The following is a 21,024-nucleotide window of genomic DNA, read 5'->3' on the forward strand; positions in this document are numbered from 1 at the left end:
AAAACTTTTCCCTCGCTACCAGCAACCAACCTGCGCGAGAGCTGCACGGACGCTCCACCCGCCAGTGCTGTTGGCAGTAAGTGCAAGTAAACTTTATGAAATTCTTCCCAATTGTTTTTCCTTCTGGATGCATTCTGCACTAAAAACGACAAGATACACACGAGTGCCACTACCCAGACGATGATGCTTGACGACATTTCTGCTGTTACCCGGTCGAATGCTGTCGCTGTAAAATTCTGGAATCAGCAAACAACTACCAGCAACCCGGATCGCAGAACATCACAAACCACACACCCCCGACACACATCATCGGTTCGGGGGCAATTTCCGGTGGCCCATTGAAAGGACTCAAACGGTACGACAGAACGTACAAGTGCCACACTACAATACACGGCGCAAATGTGTTCGTGTATTTGGCACCGTTCCGTTTTTCGCTTCTTCCTAATTCGGGCAGCAAAAGTAGTTCACATTGTTGTTACTTCGCTTGCCACCGGCGAACACCCACTCCCCGGTGCAATCTCGATCGGTATGTTCGGAACGCTCGAATTACGTGCAATTTCGCCAAACGTTCGATATCGCACCACACTCGGTAAAGCACCGTCAGCAGAACGGGTTGTCACTTGCCAGCCCGCACTACGGCAAAACGAATGGTTGACTTTTAACATCAACTTTCTGCTAGCGGGCTGCAGAAGAGTCGCAAAAAAAAACACAACCTCTAACGCATGGATGAGAAAAAGAAAGTGAACAAATAACAATCTCTTGAGGACGCTCTTTCAGCAGTGAAATCGATGCTTCCGGTCGACTGCGGTTCCGAAATAGTAGTAGTGGCGGAAGTGTGAAGCAACACGAATAAACTGGGAACGATCGGAAGCCGGAAATGGCAATAAGTTGAACGTCGATCTGTCAAACGCAACGCGTCTCCACTTTCATTGTTAGGTCGAAAAGTTTACAAAAAGTTAGAAATTTTATAACGGTACAGTCACCAGAGCTGTCGAATGTTGGTCTAATTTAATTTATATTTACGATATTGATCAATAGCATCCGGAGGTCATTAATTAAACATGAATGGGTGGAAAGGGGTGGTTTTAAGATATATGCTGTTCTACTACATCCCCCAAGAAATGGGATAGTTTGTGTCTTCTTAACCTTGAGCAAGTAGCGTGGAAAATTAAAAAATGAACATCGGAAAACGTTCCCGCGTCAGCATGAACTCTGTTGGTTCAATGTTCAAATAGTAATAAGTCCCAAACAAATGTTTGGTTAAACATACTAATAACATTCCAGGACTTTCCGCGAATCACCACACATAATTATCATTTCGCCGCAAACGGGTTCCAAAGTAAACCGGTGGCACATTTACATACATCGGGTGGAAGCTTTTGATCCTTTCAGATGCCGTTGGCATGGAATGGGATTAAGTTCATATTTTGGGGAGCACCAACCTCAAACAGTGAATGTCTCATTTTGCTCACCACCAGCAAATCGATTTAATCCTTTCCAAATACGCGTCATTGGTTGTGTAACTGTTCACAGTGCGTAAGCCGTAAGCCTGTGAGCTGTGTTGAAGCACACACAACTATCGCAACTTATCTCAACCGAAACCAAAACTAAATTCCCTTAAACAGCTTTATTACATAAATTACCTCCAAAACCCCTAACTATAGTAAACCGTTTATCTCTCTCTGGAGACGAACGAAATTCACGATTTTTTTTTCAATAAATTACCAAACATTGGTTTCTTTACCACTCGTGTGTTACGTGTCGAGCGCCATATTTTAAGTTAATAATACCAAAACTACCCTAACGCGGAACCCATCTGGATAGATAAACTCACGCAAAACCATGACCTTACAGATCCCGCCTTCGCCCAGTGGGCCCATCTTTGGCAAAGAAAAAAACAGTGTAATGCAAAATGGAACATGGCAAGAGCAATGTGAGAAAACCGTGGAACCTATTTCCCGTGACCCCAGTAAACTTCGTCAGCACGCGCGCTTGCTCACGACCGAAGGCAACCATTAAAATTTTAGTTATTAAATTTAATGGTTCTTTATAGTGCCAGCACCGACCAAGATTAAATCACGTACGGCAAGTATTTCTCCGTCCTCAGACCGTCAATGGTACGGCGGACAGGGAAAGGGGTTGACCCGATGTTGCGACAACGCTGAAAAGGGACACTACGTGGTTCCATTTTCTAAACACCGTGAATATTCCCGGCCCCGAGGTTGAGTTGGGATCACATATTATAACGATACGGAATCGTTCCTTTTTTCACCAGAAACCGCTATTCAGAATAAAGCATTCGGTTGCGATTCCTATTCACCTTTCCGAGGCCGTGCACCTTGACGTGCGGCTGAGCCCGTGTCCGTGTTTGCTGAGCACGACTCCTGCAACGGCGGAGCAGGTTTTTCTTCGCGCAATCGAAAGTTTTCGTGTATTTTATTTGTGGCTTCGAACGAGTGAAACTTTCCATCCGGAACAAGCGATCGTGCCAGCTGAGTGGCGTTCTAAAATGGGTTTATTGGAATGTAATAAATTCGCCAGCTTATGCAACGCAAAATAAACGGTACGGCAAGCGGGATGGTTTTTGGCTAACACAAAAAAGCTTTGAATGCTACAACAGTTGGAAATAATTTCAAAGGATTTAAACGTTCGCTAATGTCAAAATTGAGGTCACCCTTTCAATGTTACGCATAAAACATCTCACTTGATTACATCTTAATCAGGTCGAACAGTGAGGCAAACAAAAAAATGACCTGTAAACTGTAAAGGTCGCAAAAACAGAAACCACTTAGATTATTTGTCAAAGGCGGAGTATAATCCATCCAATTAGGAAGAATTTGCAACAACCTTTGGGCAACTGTTTGAAAAAGTCTCCTGCAGAAGATAGGCATCAATAAAACCCTTGTTGCCTGTCGAATTTAAGCGCGGATTTACTGACTTTCAATGACAATAAAGGGGACATTATTATTGACACACAAAAAAGAACATCGTACAACAGTCTCGATATTTGATTCAGTTTGTGATAATTGGAATAAAGAAATATATTTCTTAAAGTACCTTTCCCAATCATGTACTTTAACTGCAGTATTTGTTCCAATAACTGGTGTCCTCCGTCTTCCCGATACGGCCAACATGAGTGGCTAGAATAACGTAGAAAACCTATCTATCCAAGGGCACCGTGTTTGCCCCGGCGACAAAGAGGCCAATAAATCTTTCAATAAATTAAATTGCATCCATCCCAATGTGCGATTCCACTCCTCCACGTATCTGCACGGTTGAGTGAGTGTGCGTTTGTGTATGTGTCGGTAATGCGACATCATCCCACTACAAACCTAATTTCTGGCGAAAGAGTTAAAGGCGAACAAACCATCCGAGGAGCAAGCGCACCGTCGCTATAAACTTTGAATCGAACCGACGAACTATTGTGCTCCTTGGCTATCCTTCAGGACACGTGCAGATACGGTGCGGATGCTAGACGAGGGTTCTTGCAGTGTACCTTCATCTTTTCCATTCCGCTGCGAGGTAAACAGTATCCGTTCGTACCACAACCCTCATTGTGTGCTGCTCGAACACGATGTCGTCGGCACACTGTTTTCCGCCTGCTCACTATCTCAATCGTCCTAACTTCGTGGTGGTGGTGGTGGAACAAGATGCGGTCATACCCGAACGGAGGTGGAAATAGGTCCCATAAATTTAAAATCTGCTGCATACCAGAATGCCGAATGAGCGTCCGTTCCTTTTCGGTACGACACCAGTCGCCACGGCAGCTCATTTTGTACCTTTTCCTTCAGATGTCCCTAGAACACACAACCAAACCGGGGCATCATTCGAAGGAAAAGTCCTTAAGAAACCGCGAATAGCAGCTTCCTTTCTATTGTCGGGTCGATTTCGGTGCAAGAACACGAGTGCATTCAGCAGTGTTACACCGGCCAGCTTTCTACCCGTGGACGGAAGATTGCAAGGTAAAGTAAGTGTCTGTTGCTCGGTTGAATCGGTGGTTGATTATTATTAGATTGTAGGTTCGTGTGGTTGAGATAGAATCCTTTCCCTTTATTAAGTTGCCTAAAGCCTTTCCCATTGGCTCGTGAAGCAATGAAGACGTCTCAGACGTCATCGTTTGAGTGTGGTGTGTTGGTATGAAGTTGTTGGCCTCAACATTCGCAACATACAAAGCTACGGGCAAATGAGATTAAGCAGCGTCGTTTTTGGTTGAAAGTTTTCTTTAGCCACTTCTAAGAATTTGTTTCAAATTTGTAGCGAGCCAAAATGCCGTTTCGATTCCACTGTAAGCGACGCAAAGAAAATATGCTTTCCAACGGTTCCCGCTTCGCCCGTCCCATCTCGCACCCGGACCCGGTTCCTCCACAGCAACCAAAAAGGCAATTTAAGAAAATAAAAACTCACCAAACGAAAGGACAACATCACTTGTGCCTACGGTACCACCAGGCACACCAGCATACGGTGTGGGTATCACATCGCTGTCCGCAGTGCCAACTCGAAATGAAAAGAAAACACATTCTCCCGGTGCTGGGGCTACGATACGTGAATGAATTTATGTACCGAGCGATAAGATGCCACCATGCGGAAAAGCAAAACAGACGCTGCGTGTGAGAGAGTTCGTGGCCCTAGCCACCACAAAAAAAGGACGAACGCAACAACACGGAAAGCGTCTTGGAAACTAAAGCTAGCACAATAACAACAAGAGAAGTGAAAAAAAACAACAACAACTACAGTCACATTTCCAACCATTTTCTGGTGCGATGATGGGGAGATTCTGTTAAAATGGAAAATTCATCGGCCTGTTCCCGATGAGACCTCCTGCTCCGGTACTGCTGTCCTGCTGAAAAGTCAAACAGAGCCCGTTCAAAAGACTACACGAAATAAAAAGAAAACTCACACACACACACTTACACATAGGACACCCGAGTGCGTTCCTAGTTACTCTATCTGTTGCTCTCTTTCATCCGAAAACTTATTTTCCACCTTTCACTGGTTCTAACTTTTCATTGTCTTATCGGTACGCTTGCAGTCGTTGTAGCGCCTATAGCGGCTTCTTTTATAGCTTTTCTCCCGCTCGTAGACACCGCACCGTGCGGAAACTGTTGCATTTATTATTAATATTTCATACCGAATCATGAAGCGAAACTGTGTAAAAATGGTATGCTTTTCCCATGCTCCCAGGGTGGGCATTGCTAGGATCGTCTGCACTGGTGGTGATTATTTGCTATCAGAGTAAATGAAATTTGTTCTTCTTGCTTTACTCACTACTGCCGGGAGTCGACCAGTGCAATTTGTTTGCAAATGGTCACATATGAAGAGGAAAAATCGTTTAAGCAAAAAGGGAAAACACATGAACACACCAACCAACAAGTTTTACGGTACAAGTGTTGGTACCATTGGAAAATTTAGTTTACCCAACATTTTATGAAAATACATTGTAAATTACTTAAAACAATTAAAGATTGGTGTATTTACGAAATAATAAATTCACTCGGAAAAGATTCAAAATGTGTTCTTTCAAACAATCATCAAACAATCCAAACAAAAGTATATTTCATTCTCGCAACGATTCCTTTCTATCAAATGGTTTCGTCAAATGGTGCACCGGTATCTAACGGAAGCATACAATTTAATAAATTTTCCCCACCCAAGTCTGTACTATAATCCTAAATGACCGACATATAATTAAACTGGTAGCCGTTGATACAACCCTTACCTGGAATGTCTTCCCCCGATGGCAATGGATTGTACAGTAGCCATTATAATCTAACACCAATGGAGACACAATGTCTCCGACTCTTGAGCTTTCTGCAATGCAAATCCTCAACGCGAGGGCACTTACTTTGTTTTCTCACAATTCATTTGCGTGCTTGATATAATTTCAAATAGCTGACGAGTTGAAAACGAAGAATTAAATTTATTTTTCCTCTCTTTTACAATAAAAATAGTGGTTGACCCTAACCGCGATGACGTTATTCTTCTTTATTTACTAAAAATGTCAATCCATTTCACGTCCTCAGCGCTTAAATCACTTCGGCATTAATTTCTACTTTCATTCTTGAATTAATTAAATAACTAACATAACTAAAACATAACTAAATACCAAGCTAAAGTATAAAGATACTTCATACCCATGCGACAAAAACTACCTAAACGTGACTTTTTCTCAATTAAAATTAATACACCACTTATTAATTTCCATTGCGACAGAGTATTTTTTAATGCTTAAATTTGTGCTGATTTCATATGTACATTTTTCTCATTTCATCCATTTCATTTGACCCAATCACCATTGCAGCAAAAGTTTGCATTATTCATCATTTCATCTAAAATATTCCGGACCAACTTCACGCTACACAATTTTGAAAACAATGCAGTAAACTCGGTCAACAATCTGCATCACTGTTGGTGTTTAGTAGTGTTGCTACACAGAAACAGATCCTTTTGTTCGAGTGTTTACAGTGTGGGAAGCAGTACAATACGTACCGGGTTTCATCTCATTGCCCCCCTGCACCATGACTTGATGATCGTTTTCCTTGGAGTGAAATAATGATGCTGGTAAGCAGTGTTGCAATTCGCTTTCATTCATGCCATCGTGTTGCTCTCCTATCTCCCAACTAGACGGCTCTATGCAATCGTCATGTTACGGCTTGTCACCAAATTGTTCAACGTTTGAGTATGAGTTTTTTTTTTGTTATCCAGCTCGGGCAGTAAATGAAGGAAAGTAAATATAAAACTGCTAGAAATGAGTGCTTTTTATGGTCTTGTCCTGCGGTTGGATGCCGTGCGCCATTTTCCCGAGGCTTCCGAATTCGTTTCAATCCACTCACCACCGATACAGGCCCCGGCTAGGGACGTGCTGTAAAAATGTTGTTTAGGTGGCGAGGCAGCTGAATTAAGGGAGCGAGAGATTATTTTCCAGTGTCCCTCTTTTACACCCCATGGGTTCGCTTTCGGTTTTGGTTTTATAACATTACGCTCGTTTCATGGGCTCGCAAAAAAATCTCATCTGCAGCTATGGTTTTTTTTGTCACTCTCGACTGGAGCACTCTTTTTTTAAGTAACACTCTCCGGGGTACTGCAAAACAACGGCCAACGGTTTCCCGGTGGATGGACGGGAGCAATTGCAATCAACGGAAATACAACCGGAGGTGTCACCTTAAGCACAGCACTCTCAATATTACGTTACTAAACAGCAAGTGGAAATATGGCCGCAAATGCTTTCCTTGAATTAACAACGACTGCTACTTTACGGCGAAGATTATAGCATGTAACATTTATGAAAAATCAAGTCCATCCTTGGACGTGCTTCTTGCTCACATAACATTTATATGGAATGGGATTATACAATGTCATAAAACGTCATTTTGACAAAATTGTTGAGCAGTATCTAGTTCCAGGCCAGATTGATGACTAGATTATGCAGACGCACATTTTATGTGAGATACAATAAAAAAATCGCATCTTGAAACTCTTCTACTAAGTCATTTACTACAACTCGAAACGAATGTGTGCACTCAAATTTGATTCAATATTCAGCTCTGCTTTATAGCGACATTTAACTATGAAAAAATATATATAAAATACTCAAAACATTACTAAAAAATATGTTTATATTAAAGACACAGATGTTTGACATTTCATAACAACGTTACGTTAACAACAATCCAATTTCTTGCCACGTGTTTAACCATTTTTAACAGCATCTCGTCACTGTCACGCCATCGACACGTGCACTAAAGCCTTCGCCCAAGCAACTTTCATTGTTCGTCTCACAATACGACCATTTTTCTACATTTTCTATAAACTCATTACTTTTCCAACTCAACTTTTCCTCATTATAGGCCCCACGCAAACTTCCAAACCGTGCCCGGCCGGGAAAGGTTGACCGGTTCAAACCATAATTAGAGCACCTTTTATATAACACCAGCTACAATACACCCAGAAGCGAACAAAAAACAGTAAATCGTACAATACCGCCCTTGCAGACGCGTTAATGAGAGTGGCAGTCTAACGCAACAAAACAATGTGAAGCAAAAAAACAAACCCCTTTTCTTTATACTAAACAACACTAGCGAGAGCTGAAAAGCAAACCTCGCACTACGGGTAAAGTCTGCGGGGTCATGTTTTTTCAGCGAATCGGCATGCGGATAAACGGTTACAAAGGCGGTGGTATTCAACCCACGACTCGCGGCCCGTGTCGAGTTTCGGGTTAACCGTGCAAAGCCCATTTTTTAACAACAATACCGTACCATAGTACCGTGCCCGCTGAACAGAGGACAGGTAAATATGCAGCGACCAGTAAAGGAACCAGAAAAGAAACATTTCTTTTCATCGCTAAGACTGCTGCTTTTCCGCAACATCGGTAAGCATTATTTTCACATTTTACAATCGCAAGCCCAGCCTACCGGCGCGAAGGAACGTTACAAAAAGACCATACAAAACAAATGAAGGGACAACACAAAACTTCCAACCCCGGTGGTACCTGAACCGGAGTACATCGTTTGGGTTGGATAAGGTCATACAAAGATGTTTTGCTCTCAACACACTGCCTGCCCTTTGCTACTGTCATAAACCTACTGAACGTACTTGTTTCGGTTCCGCTTACATGTTTCCTATTTACGCTAGGACACGGTCACAGCGTGCAGGACACTAAACTGGACATCATTTTTCACTCAATACGACACAACATTGTTGCAGTGTTGAGTTTTTCCTTCTTCGCTCATCGGTCCGTAAGGAAGCGACTTCTTCCAAAGGAAATTTCCCACACTCACACTCAAGCGCACCACAGAAACAAATGAAATACATAAACATTGTGCTTCTTTGTGTAAGATAGTAAGATTGTCACATTTTCCAGGAGACACACTGTGCGATGACAACTTCCGTTTCATGCTTGAAGTCATTAAACGGTTCTTCTAGCTGTTCAATAGAAGTGATCAGCCGAACCAAGCATTCAAGAATAATGAAATTAAATTAAAAATTGAATACTAATAAATCTTACACTAATGGAGACGCCTGGTCGTTCTAATGAAAAAAATAAAAATAATGGAGACGCCTGGTAGTTCATGATTTCTTTCGCAAACTTTTAACTATTGTTACCACAACTTATTTTGATGACAATTAATGTTGTACAAATATTCAATAACAAGAATTGCTTAAATCAATTTTGAACATTAAACATAACATATTAGGTCTTATTTTCTTTAGGAAAGCATAGTTTTGATCACAAAACTGTTCTTAGGCGTTGGTATTTGCGGTGATCAAACCCAAAGCATTACATTTCCCGCTAGAACACAACATCTCACACTTTTTCCAGTGCTTTCATTCCATTACGGAAATCATCACCAGCCCCCGACGATGATGGCGATAAAAGGCGAACTGATGTTCATGATGATGATTATGTGCTGATGAAACATACGTTTCCGAAATCAACCCTCCGCGTGGAAAAGAATGCTGTCAGCCAATGTCAGGTATTTGTCGCTGTGTCTGTGACGCTTCGAGTTTGTGTGTGTGTGTGGGGCTCTCTCTCTCTCTCTTTGCACTTTGGTAGATCAAGAAGATGGAAAATGTGGTTGATTGCTGGTGTTCGACACGAGCGCACATTTTATTCCAATTTTGCTTTCATTTTCCGTTCCCTTGCGCGACGGGTTTCACGCATCTCCGCAAGATGAATCATAAATTGAGCGACAGGCAACTTCACTTCCGTTTATTTTTTATTTTCCTTCCCTCCCTTTTCCTGTCTGTGTCTTTTGCCTTTTTGGTGCAAAAAAAGAGTCCCTCGCTTCTTCAAACAGAGCGCGCCAGTTCTAGCTCAATGCACCGTTTCATCGGTTTCACCACTCCACCACTCCTACGACACGTTTTTGCACCACTTGAAGAAGGATATTTGAATAGCTGTCGGGATGCTTCTATCCGAAACCTACCTAACATAGCGGGATACCTTACCCGTGCGCACACGGCCGGGGGGCCACGAGGGAAGTTTAAAAGTATCAACTTGATCAATTACTGAGCGACGACGAAAAATGAAATGTGCGACGTTGCGACGCGCGAAAGACGTGGCATACGGCGGGATGCCACACGAAAGTCAAACGGAACCTAATGGTCCTCACACCGCACCCAATTTCGCCGGCGGGGATACGATCGCGAAGTGGCTTCACCGATGATGTCAGAAAGTTTAACGCAACGCATAAAAAGCACCGAGCACATCTTGAACAACCATTAAATTATCGGCGTTACAGGCAATTTCTTTCCGAGACCATTTGTTGCACGTTCCGGGACATCGTGTACCCACGTCAACCACACTGCTACGTCGGAAAGCAACATGGAAGGCCCCGGGAGACATGGACAGGCAAACAATGCTGCTCGCACAAATAAAGGAAGTCGGAAGGAAAGTTTTTATTTTCCGAATCGTTGATTGAAATCTGATACGACCTGATACTGAAATCGGTAACAGCGAAAACTGACAGACAACTGACAGGGCGTAATTTAAAACTTCTCGAACTTTTAGCACAATTGTACCGAGTCGAGATACTTGCGAGAAGTGCATTATGTTTATGAATTGATTGACGTATGAATTGATGCTGTAATATAACAGTTGCTATAAGATATTTGAAAGTGATCTTTCGAAACAGCTGTAGTGTTTAATAAGCGTGTAATACTTCTTATAGCTGTTTGATACGGACAGTTTTTTTTATAAAAATTTGTATAGAAATAAATAAATAATGCAACACATTCACTGACCAACATTAGCTTGTAGCGTTCCTGCAACCACCCTGAAAAACGACACTATCACAACAATTCCTCTTTAAAGCTTGAAAAGCTCTTATGGTAGAAAGGCATCGCATAATCTTAGCCCGGATATAAAAATGAAGCCATCGCTAACCTTGCCGAGAATACTCACCACGGAGCACGGTAAGAGATGCACTCACGGTCAGGAAAGGGTCCTTTTTCACATCTTAAAAGATTGAATCTGTTACTTCGTGCAGCGAACATTAGCTAACTGGTTTGAAGTACATATTGACCATGCTCGTTCGCAATCGCTCTCCAAGCTGGGCGACCATCTGTTCAACAGTGGCGAATATGTTCAAACGACCCCCTTAGCGTGTGCTTCGCTTGAACGTGACGCTGCTCGAACTCAAACTTCAAGACCCTTCACAAGCAATGACGCCATTCCGTCAATGACATTCGATCATCGCCGCGCAAGTAAGAACGCTGAGAAGCATACTCGACCATCTGTTCGCTTAGGACTCCGTAACGTTATCGTTATACACAAGCTTTCTCGACAGGAAAAAAAAAACATCCTTACCGCTCGGTTGGCCTCAACGTACGCTTCCTCGTTATCGTTCTTTATCACCAAATTCTCGAGATGTTTAAAGCATTCAATCCAACGGTACCAGCGCATTCGTAAGATGTCTTGTTGAATTGCGTTTCCTCCCCACCCATAATTCGTACGCTCTCTAGCTCTCTGTTGAAGCCCTCTTCCAAAAACCTTCACTTTAGAGACCCTTTTAGAAGCTCCACTAAACCCTGCGAAGATTACCAATTTCGATTCCAAATCAGTTCCCGGTAAGTCTAGGCCAGAAATCAAGTGCAGAGTACACTTCTTCATCCTTTTAATGTCCCATCTCCCACACAGCTACCACTACCGCCGCCTCCGTCGAACCGTCGGTTTTCTCTTCACTCAGCTGTCATTGCTGACGCGGGACTGACGATAAGATAAGACAGGAACCGTCATTGTTCGTAATCGCCCAAATTGACTTCCTTCGCATGAATTCCAAATCCTTACCTCCACACGTTCGCTCGTCGATCCACCGCGGATATGATTCTTGCTCACTTTCACCAATCGTTCTGGAAGCGTCTGCTAGCAAGATTATTTTACCATTTTTGTTTACCATCCGTCGCTATGGCACCATACCATCGTGCCACCACAAACACGCCGTCCGATTTCCATTCAAGGCTGGCGATGGAATTTTGAATTTTACTGTTTTACCAAAAGCTTACATAACCTCACAATCGTGCAGTACCATCTTCTGCTCTCGGGCAACATTTACATTCACCACGGACCGAATGCCATTGCTGCGCTTTGCAAAAGCCGCTCGCACAGAGTGCTCATTCTTTAGCAGGGCCAACGAAAACAGCAAAAAAAAACACCAGGACAAGGATCAAAATCTCGACCAAGGCAAAATCAAACCAAGCGTCGGAACGAGCGAATTAAAGCAAAAGTTAATCAACGATGAAATTTCATCCAGCTCCAACAACCGACCACAGAGCCAGCTTCAGCCGGTTGCCCACCGGAAGGAGGGATTACAACCGAATGCCTCCACAACGGTATAAACATTTTAAGAATTTTACTCCACCACGGCAAAAACCCGACTGGTGGTCACAAATGGAAGTGTCGGATGGGAAAATCGAGGAGAAAAGCTCAGTTTGGCAGCTTTGTGGGATTATACTAAGAATTTAATTGTTCATCCTAATGCCTGTCAATGCAACGCCAACATTTGCAAAATCAACTCTACTGTCACTGTCTCTTTCTCGAGCGCTCTCGCCCTCGTTTTATGTTTTTACAGCAACCCGTATTCAATTTGCCATTTTCCCAGTCAGACGCAGCTCAACACGATTGAAAAAAAATAAATCCCAACGATAATCTGCCTCGCCAGAGTGCTTCAAGATTTGTCGGATTTCATGCTCAACGTGCTGCGTCCGGTTTTGACCAGCGCGGGCGGGCGTAACTTTCCACTCACCAGTGTTTTTCCGGACCACTCCGGACACAGCATTTCGAGGAGTTAATGCATGTACGAAGGGAAAAACTTTGCTCCCACGAGCTACCCAACAAATGTTAATCCAATTAAAGTTACTTAAAACTTCACGCAAACATAGTGAATGGTAGCGAGAAAGCGAAGTAGAGACATTAAGCTGCAAAAAATATCGTTTCAGGACAACTTTTCACGCCATTCCTTACTTGCCATCGGGTTCGAATCAAACGGGTGAACAAATCTAAATGCGAGCACGGTTTTTGCACCGTTCGATGAGGTGAGATGATGACACTTTCATGTTTTACGAAGCAAAAGTTCATGCGAAGTCCAACGACTTTTGCGCTTAAACAAAAGGTGTTTAAGCTTAATGTGTGTGACCAAATGGGATGGACGTCCAGTTCCGAATCAACTTGATATAAGTTTTGACAGTTTATCGATAAGCGTTGCCAATAACGTTCGTTAGTTTTAATCTTTCTAAAGGAGAGCTATCACATAAATCAAACTTCACATTCAACAAAAAAGGTGACGGTGTTAGGCGAAAAACTTTCAATGTGCCATAAAATTGCATTGCTGCATTTGAAACCTTTTTTTGTGCATGCATAACCAATGGACACATATTTGCATTCATCTTCAAACAAACCTGCTAGAGCAATTGTTTGCAATGATGCAAAGCATTCTTTACCGAAGCACCCAATGGCATTTCATAAGTAAAGACAAGTAAAAGGTCATCCAGCATACCGATATCGAACCCTTCATTCTAGCAGCAGTAAGTTTTCTGAACAATGGCACAAGAATGGAAAAGCTCTTAACGCATACTATAAATTAAGAGATATTTTCCCCCTCTTTTAGTCCCTTGGTGGACAGGGATGGTTCTGGAAAGGTCAATAAGAGATGATTCTTGAAACAAGTGAGGTTTTTTCCTATTTTTCCTCCATAAATTCATCTCTTTTTACCGTAACGGAGAGTGTCTTTTTATGTGTAACAGAGATGCAACAGGGCTCAAGTGACCCTTGGGAGGTTGTTCTGCTTCGTTGTCCAGCTACTAAGAGTTCCCGTTGTTAGATGCATTTTAAGAGTGAATTGATCATTGAATTAGTATTAAATGCAATGCACTTGGGAATCAAACTGCTCGAGCGAGGTATGATTTGCTGTGATGCTAATTGTTCATTTTAACTGGAATATTTTATGTTACTAGCATTGACGATGAAGAATTACGTTTGCCGTAAATTCCGAGTAAAGAACCCAATGAATGACTAAATCTTTAGCTAGAGTCGTGAAAACGGATTTAAACATTCAATTGAATTTGCAACTGATTCAACGAATGTGCCAGCTTTCTTTTCCATAAAGTTTCAATTCCACGGAAATGTTGCAATGAGTTATTTATACTATTCATCGGTTGTTTCCGTTTATATGAAAACTAAAGTATTGTCCCAGATTAATTTTATGCAGCTTTTTTCATAAACACCCGATCGCTTTGTGGAACTTCACTGCTCTACATTTCAATACATAATCGATGGAAATCATCACCATGAAATAGTGAATACAATTAAAACAACTGTTCCATGGGAAAAAACGCTCCCTACAAATGCGCTGCGAAGAACAAAACATTTCGATTTAGTTCGTTTTATTTTTCAATCCATCACCCTCTACCCAGTACCGCTCTTTGCAACGCTAACTCTTGGCATGTCGAAAAAGATGGAGAAGAAAGAAATTTCCCAGAAAAAGTTATCTGTTTCGAAAAGGCTATTCCCAACCGTGGCCGCACACATCAAAGGTTAAGAGCGAACTTTTTCAATCAATTTCTTCGCCCAAACGATGCAGTTCTCCCTGCTTCAAATCGAGCAACGTTGTTTCGAATGCATTGAATCGCTTATCAAACGGCACGGCACACCAAACGGTACCGGCAATCGACTGGAAAATGTGGCCGCGAGAGAATTGAAAAATAATAATAACCTTCAAATAACTACGTTGCTAGTTCCTTGGTTTCTCGTACAGCTTTTCGTTCCGAATCGTACGCCTTAGAAAAGTCACACCCTCGATTGTCAATGCACCACGGCCACAGTGGCCTAACAACATTCCGGTGCAAAGCCCTGAAAAACGCTAGTTTTGCAATCGTGTTGAAACGCTAAACCACACCCGAACCGGGACCGGGTTGATGGTACGATAAATTTAATTACCGAATGTTAAACTTTGTATCAAGGAATTTAAGTGCACTTCGTCCACATTCTTCGCTCCGTTTCATCTTATCGGATGTATTGATTTTCAAACGGCACGGCATTTCGTTCGACTCCGGCACCAAAAGTCTTGCATTTCGCTAACTTTTTGGCTTTCAAAATTATGTCCCGTTCTGCCGCTTATGCCCCTGTCGGGAAAAGGCATTCCGGTGAAGATTTTCACGATAGACGCCGAAAACTTTGTCATAGTGGGTTCCTTCCGAAGAGAGTTCCTACGGAAATCAAACGCTACAAGAGCTTCACAAAGAACATTTCTTTTCCATCATTCAAATTGACAAAAAAGCCTTCAACTTAACGATATCTTTTTTGTCGAAACTGGATGTCTCTTGCCGTGCTATAATTTTACCACGTAAATACACGTGACAGCAAGGTAAATATTGATATTACGATATTACGATGAATAGTTATGAACGATAAAAAATTATACACAGTATATTGAATAAAGTAAAATTAGCTAAGTTCATCTATATGAGTTTAAAACTCACAATAAAACGATAGACGTGCTTTAAAATACAGCTGACATAAATAACTTTAGCTGCTTGCCCCGCTCACTCATGTTTCTTCGAGTACAAAATGCCAATTATTCTGCACAACCAGCAATCTGAACTGCCAAGAATGGTTGCGATTTCCTTTTTTCCAGGACATTTCCAATCAAATGTTGAAAATTCAAAATTAATATCGACGTTGTTTACCAGAAAATATTATATCGAAAAATTCTTCTACTGTTTGCAGCTGTATGTGACAATATTTTACCGTAAGCATTTTGCTTCCATTTGCAACGCACTACATATAACATACGATAAAAAGTCATAAGCAAACGTCGTAAAATACCTTTACTCGTTTGACATTTTTTTATAATTGAATATGTTGTCCTTTCCCGCACAACGTTCAATAAATATTTCATCGCCAGGCGTTGAAAAATGTGCAACACTACGCGCTTTTACAACCTTCAGCTGTATGTATGAGGCGAACATAAAGTAACAAAGGAGTGAGAAAAAAACAATCATAACACGCGTCAAAAGTTTTCCCATTTTCTGTAGCGCTCATTAGATCAACACTAACATCGGCGGAAACATTAATTGCTCCCGGACGGAGAAAAGTTAAAATGGAAACGAAGGCAGCCGCACAACAACCGGCAAACAAACAATAAAAAAAACTCCAAAGAGACCCAACAGTATCCAGCCTGTCACTGCAGCGTCAAACAACGTTTCACATCAGAGGAGTCACCTTCTAAATTGCATGCCGTACCGGCCCGGTCGTGTTCCAGCTATCCCTTCATTACCGGCCTGCAAAGAGTGTACCGCGATCGCTGCAGCAAAGTGTGGTTAAAATTAACGCAAGTATCCCCGCGGGATGGAATGGGTTTTTTGTAACACATTTTTTGCTTGCCGCCAACTGTCAGAATCAGCTCGCGCTACCGGGCTGCTTAAAAGATGGCCGAGAGTGACAGGGGGGTCAGGGTGGGTGTTCGGCAAAGTACGGTGATGAAGTAAAAAGTTCACTTTAATTAATGTTCATCTCGGACACAAATGAAAGCAACGATCATGAAGGTTGCAAAAGTGAAAAGAATGAGAGCAAATTACACCGGATAGCAAGAAGCGCTTAGGAACGCTGATGGTGGTGGTTGAGTCCGTAGGTTAAATGGTGTCGGTGTAACCCGAGCTGCATCCTAGTGGCTTGTTTTTTTCTGCGATGCATTTTCTTGACCCCGTTTGAGATGCTCTCATCTCGCAGTATTCTTTTCAAACATCTTACACTAATGATCTAAAGTTCTTTTTCCCGTATATTGAGTGTGAAGATTAAATATGTCTCAACTTTATTCTGCACTTCAGCACTCCAGAGCTCCAGAATTCTGCATTTGTAACTTCACAAAAATATCTCATTTTGAAAGAGTGAAAGACTTTGAAAAATAAACAATCAATAAGGATCTTACTTAGATAATTGACGTACTCGAAACACGTGCGAAACACTACATGTGTTGGCCTACAGTTGGTGTAGTATTGATAGATTTATTAACAATTTGGATGACGAATATCTTTAACATCAGCGAGACGTCAACGGAATTAGTGAACCATGAGAATAAAGAAGGAAAAGAAGGAGCAGTATCTCAGCAGTAAATGAAACAAATTAAACATAGTAATAACGTATGTCAGTGTGACACATCGACTACGATCATAAATGTGGAATTATATGATAGGGTTAATGATCCGATCCTCGATGGAAAAAATAGCAAGCAAAACCACCTGGCCCAAGAATTAAAAGGCACAAGAGGCACGAAGGCAGCTTCTATTTCCCCACAAAATGATGTCTGGAATTTACATCCAAACTTTAATGCAACTATTTTGGACTTTTCATTTTCGCGCTGTTTCCAGCATCTCACAAGAGAGAGGCAGAGTTGAAGCACTTAACGCCCATTTTCCACTTACTTTCGCTTCCCTACTCCCTAGTAGAAGGGTTTTTTGCACCACTTTTGGACTAAGTGCAATGTCCAAAAATTGAATTGACTTCCAACTGTCTGGAACAATATTACCGTTTAGAGCGCGAGAAGTGTATGGCAATGAGTTGTGCATGGGGTTGGAATGTATACACACGCCAGGCATCCTGCCACCTAATGTATTCTTCGCAAGCAGAGCAACTAACGATCATACCGGGTCCTTAGTGTTTTTTTTTAATGAGAAAGAATGGCAAAGTTTTTCCGTGTGTCGTGACACTTTTTTTGCTGCATTCGCTGCAGGAAGTGGAACAGAACTTTTAAGGTAACAGCAGCATTCAAACACACACACACACAGTAAAAAAGCTTGACGCTTGAAGAAATATTGCATGTCCTTAGGGAGTGGACTGGGCGTGAGAGAAGCAGAGCAAAAAATCCTAGACATCTCCCACCGGACTAAATTTATGAACCTGGCGGCAGTTTGGGGTCCATAAAACCTTAAACCATTTTTACGCTTCACGTAAAACAAAATTCAACCCACCAAACCGGGGGAACATTCAACCTCTTAAGGAGCTTTTTCACAGTATAGGTCTAGCTATGTAAGGTACGCTACATTAACGCGGTACTCTGCAAGGACACACAAGAAAATTATGCTTTTTTCACTGCCAGCATCCTATTAGCAGGAGACTTTTCCTTCAATAGAATAAACGATACTTACCAAAGTTTAACGCCAGCAGGATGAGAGCGGTCGCGCTGAGTAGGATGGGTATTATCCTTAACGTCATGGTGTTGTTTCGGTTGCTGTCGTCATTAAAAACAAGGAACAATCTCGTAGCTTTGTTTCTTCTCCTACGTTTTTTTTTCTCGTATCCCCTCGGCTAGATGTGCCAACTTAAAAACGATGTCGTTCGTGGTTCAAACGCTCGGAATTGGAACGTATCAGGTGGAAGATCCTTTCCGTGCCGTCATTACCACCACCACCAAGCACACCTGGCTGCGCACTGTTACGCCCGGAAAGCAGGAAGCAAATAATATAAATCAACTCAGCAGCCCATTCCTGCAGGCTCTGGCTAGATGTGGGATCAGCTGATGTGCCTTCTCGCTCTTCCCTTGCTATGGTGATTCGTTCCTTGCGTGTATTTCAACGAAAACGGCAACGAACGGAAGCTCACCCTTGATTCACTATGCACACAATCCCCCCCACCGTTATTCACACTCACACACGTACACAGGGACACCAATGAATACTAGAACCCAACCACACATACACTAGGCTGCTACGTAAAGGATGCACTAACCAAAGCACATTTTCCTTTATTTCCTCTTCTGCTTTGCCACAACAGACACCTCGCACCGGGGAAAAATGCCCTTGCTGCTGTTTTCACTGGGGCCCCGGAAAAATCCTACTTAGCGAAACTTTTCCCACCTATGATGCATATGTGCACACCTTCACACCACTCTTCCCCTCGATTCGGCACAGACGCACCACACCAAACTCGGATGCTTTCGGTTGCTTGGATAGGCTTGGCACGTTCGCATCGGCTTATATTTTTTCCTTCTAAAATACACACACTTCACACACGTACACACACATACAGTGGAAAATCACACGTGGATATGTTTATCGTGCAAAATGCATTCGTACATATATCTGTGATATAAGAAGGAGAGCGAGTGGAACGAAAAATAGAAAACAGATAACGAAAAACAAAATTAGAATCTTTCTCGAGCACTACGGTGGCAGGGAAAAGCACGTTCGAATGCAGCAACTTGAAAAATGCATGCCATTTTCGGTTGCTTGTAGCTCGGCTTGGGATAAATCCTTCCGACCTCGAAGTATTCTTTCGAGAAAATTTATTTAATTTACTCATCTATCTAGAATGCACCAAACTACTGGTACGTTCCTGCCGTGTTGTGCAGCTGGTCTTATGTAGAAAGGTTAGTATATTATTGTAGTGTTTCTTTCTCCCTTACACATTCATCGTACCTTCACAATTACCTGGTGTGAATAATTGTATTTCAGTTGTCAGTGCTATTTCAATTTAATTAAAATGATTTCTTCCTTTTAAATTTGTCTTTTAATGCCACTTCTGTGTGCATTGAATATTTAACCAAACAATTTCACCAAATCACGGAAAAGAGCAAATTCAATCCTTTTTTACAACTCCCAGTCACTGATGCACGAGGTACAGTAATAGTAATGAAAATTGAATTTCATAAAGACATCGCAGTTGGCTTTGATCTACTCGAACGGTTATCCCCAAGCAAGGGATTTTTCTTTTGCGAATTCGATTTCACCCACCCGATTTCTTGATTCACAAACCTACGTGGAAAAAAGGTCATTTGTTGTATGTCCTTCGCTTATAATTTTGATCCCCCTACCAACTGCTCTCCATGCTACCGACACCGGCACCAACGATCGGTGGTCTTAAGCGTAGCGGCGAATGAAGACACGCACACACGAACCTTTACGACTTCAAACGGCCCCTCGGTGGGGTGGGGATAGGTGGGTATAGCACAAACGGGGGTAGATTGTTTTGTGTTATTTGTTCTCCGTTGGGAGAAAACTTCCCGCCGATCCCAAACGAACCAGCAGTATGAAATCCGACCACCGTTGGCTACTCTTACCGGTGTTACGGTACTTCGGGAATGCGAACGCGTTGTCCTTTCGGTTGATTTTTGCTTGAATCTTACACACACATACACACACACTGGGTCGCGCGGACGATTCACGTGCCCCGGAAAACCCCTAACGCGAGAAAAAACAAACACATACTCCACCGTTCGGTCGAATGACACAACTCCACGGGGAGCCTTAGATGATGGCTTTAATAACATACCGCAGACGATGATGATCCTAACCGTTTTTTTTCTTCCCCCTTTGATCTGAACATATTTTTGCTTTGTCAGTTTGTCCTCTTTCACTTACAATTGTTTACAAGGACCTTCGGAAAAACAAAACTACACTACACACCGGTCAGTGCTGATAGTCTGGCAGGTGTGTTGATGTCTACTACCGGGTAAGCGTTAAACGTTCACCAACAACAATACAGGAGCTGATTCCGTAACCGACACTGCTCGACTATCGAACGCGTGCCTCATCTCGTAATGGCTTTCTGGCGGAAACTGTGCGAACAAGCGGACGCGAAGCCACGGCAAGTGAATCTTCTCCTCCTCCACCGATTCACGTGCGCATGCTCTTCAGTACATTGTGCATAGTGAGCCGAGGTTGAGCAGTTGGTGGTTAATATTTTAAGATGCATCTGCAACATTTCTACACCAAACTCCGATAAATGTGGTACTAAAAATAGTATCTTTTATGTGAAATAATTAATTTTCAACCAAGGTATTCAGTGCTACTGGAACGCTATAATAATTATGACTCCCAAGTAGAGTAGTAATAATTTCAAAAGAAAAATAATTGGAGTATTTTTTTAATGATTTAACTAGTAGAAATTTAAATAAACACTATTTTATAGACAATTTATTACATTTTTGGTAATGACAATAAAACGGCTTTTTTAAACCGTGGTACAGCAACTAGCGCCACTGTGGACAGTAGCGAAACTACCGTCAAGCTCATTTCTCACTATCCACCAGATTCTTC

At 42.2% G+C, this 21,024-nt stretch overlaps 1 protein-coding gene across 1 annotated transcript in view; it reads right to left on the reverse strand.

Annotated features, from left to right (window-relative positions):
- LOC128301849 (uncharacterized) overlaps positions 1–18,210 on the reverse strand; it is an 89,871-nt gene extending 71,661 nt beyond the window's left edge. The window contains exon 1 of the mRNA XM_053038497.1: positions 18,136–18,210. Within this exon, the coding sequence (XP_052894457.1) occupies positions 18,136–18,202 (67 nt within the window). The 5' untranslated portion in view covers positions 18,203–18,210. The remainder of the gene's footprint in view (positions 1–18,135) is intronic.
- Between the last annotated feature and the right edge of the window lie 2,814 nt (positions 18,211–21,024).

This window comes from Anopheles moucheti, chromosome 3 (genome assembly GCF_943734755.1).
Source record: "Anopheles moucheti chromosome 3, idAnoMoucSN_F20_07, whole genome shotgun sequence".
Taxonomy (NCBI): domain Eukaryota; kingdom Metazoa; phylum Arthropoda; class Insecta; order Diptera; family Culicidae; genus Anopheles; species Anopheles moucheti.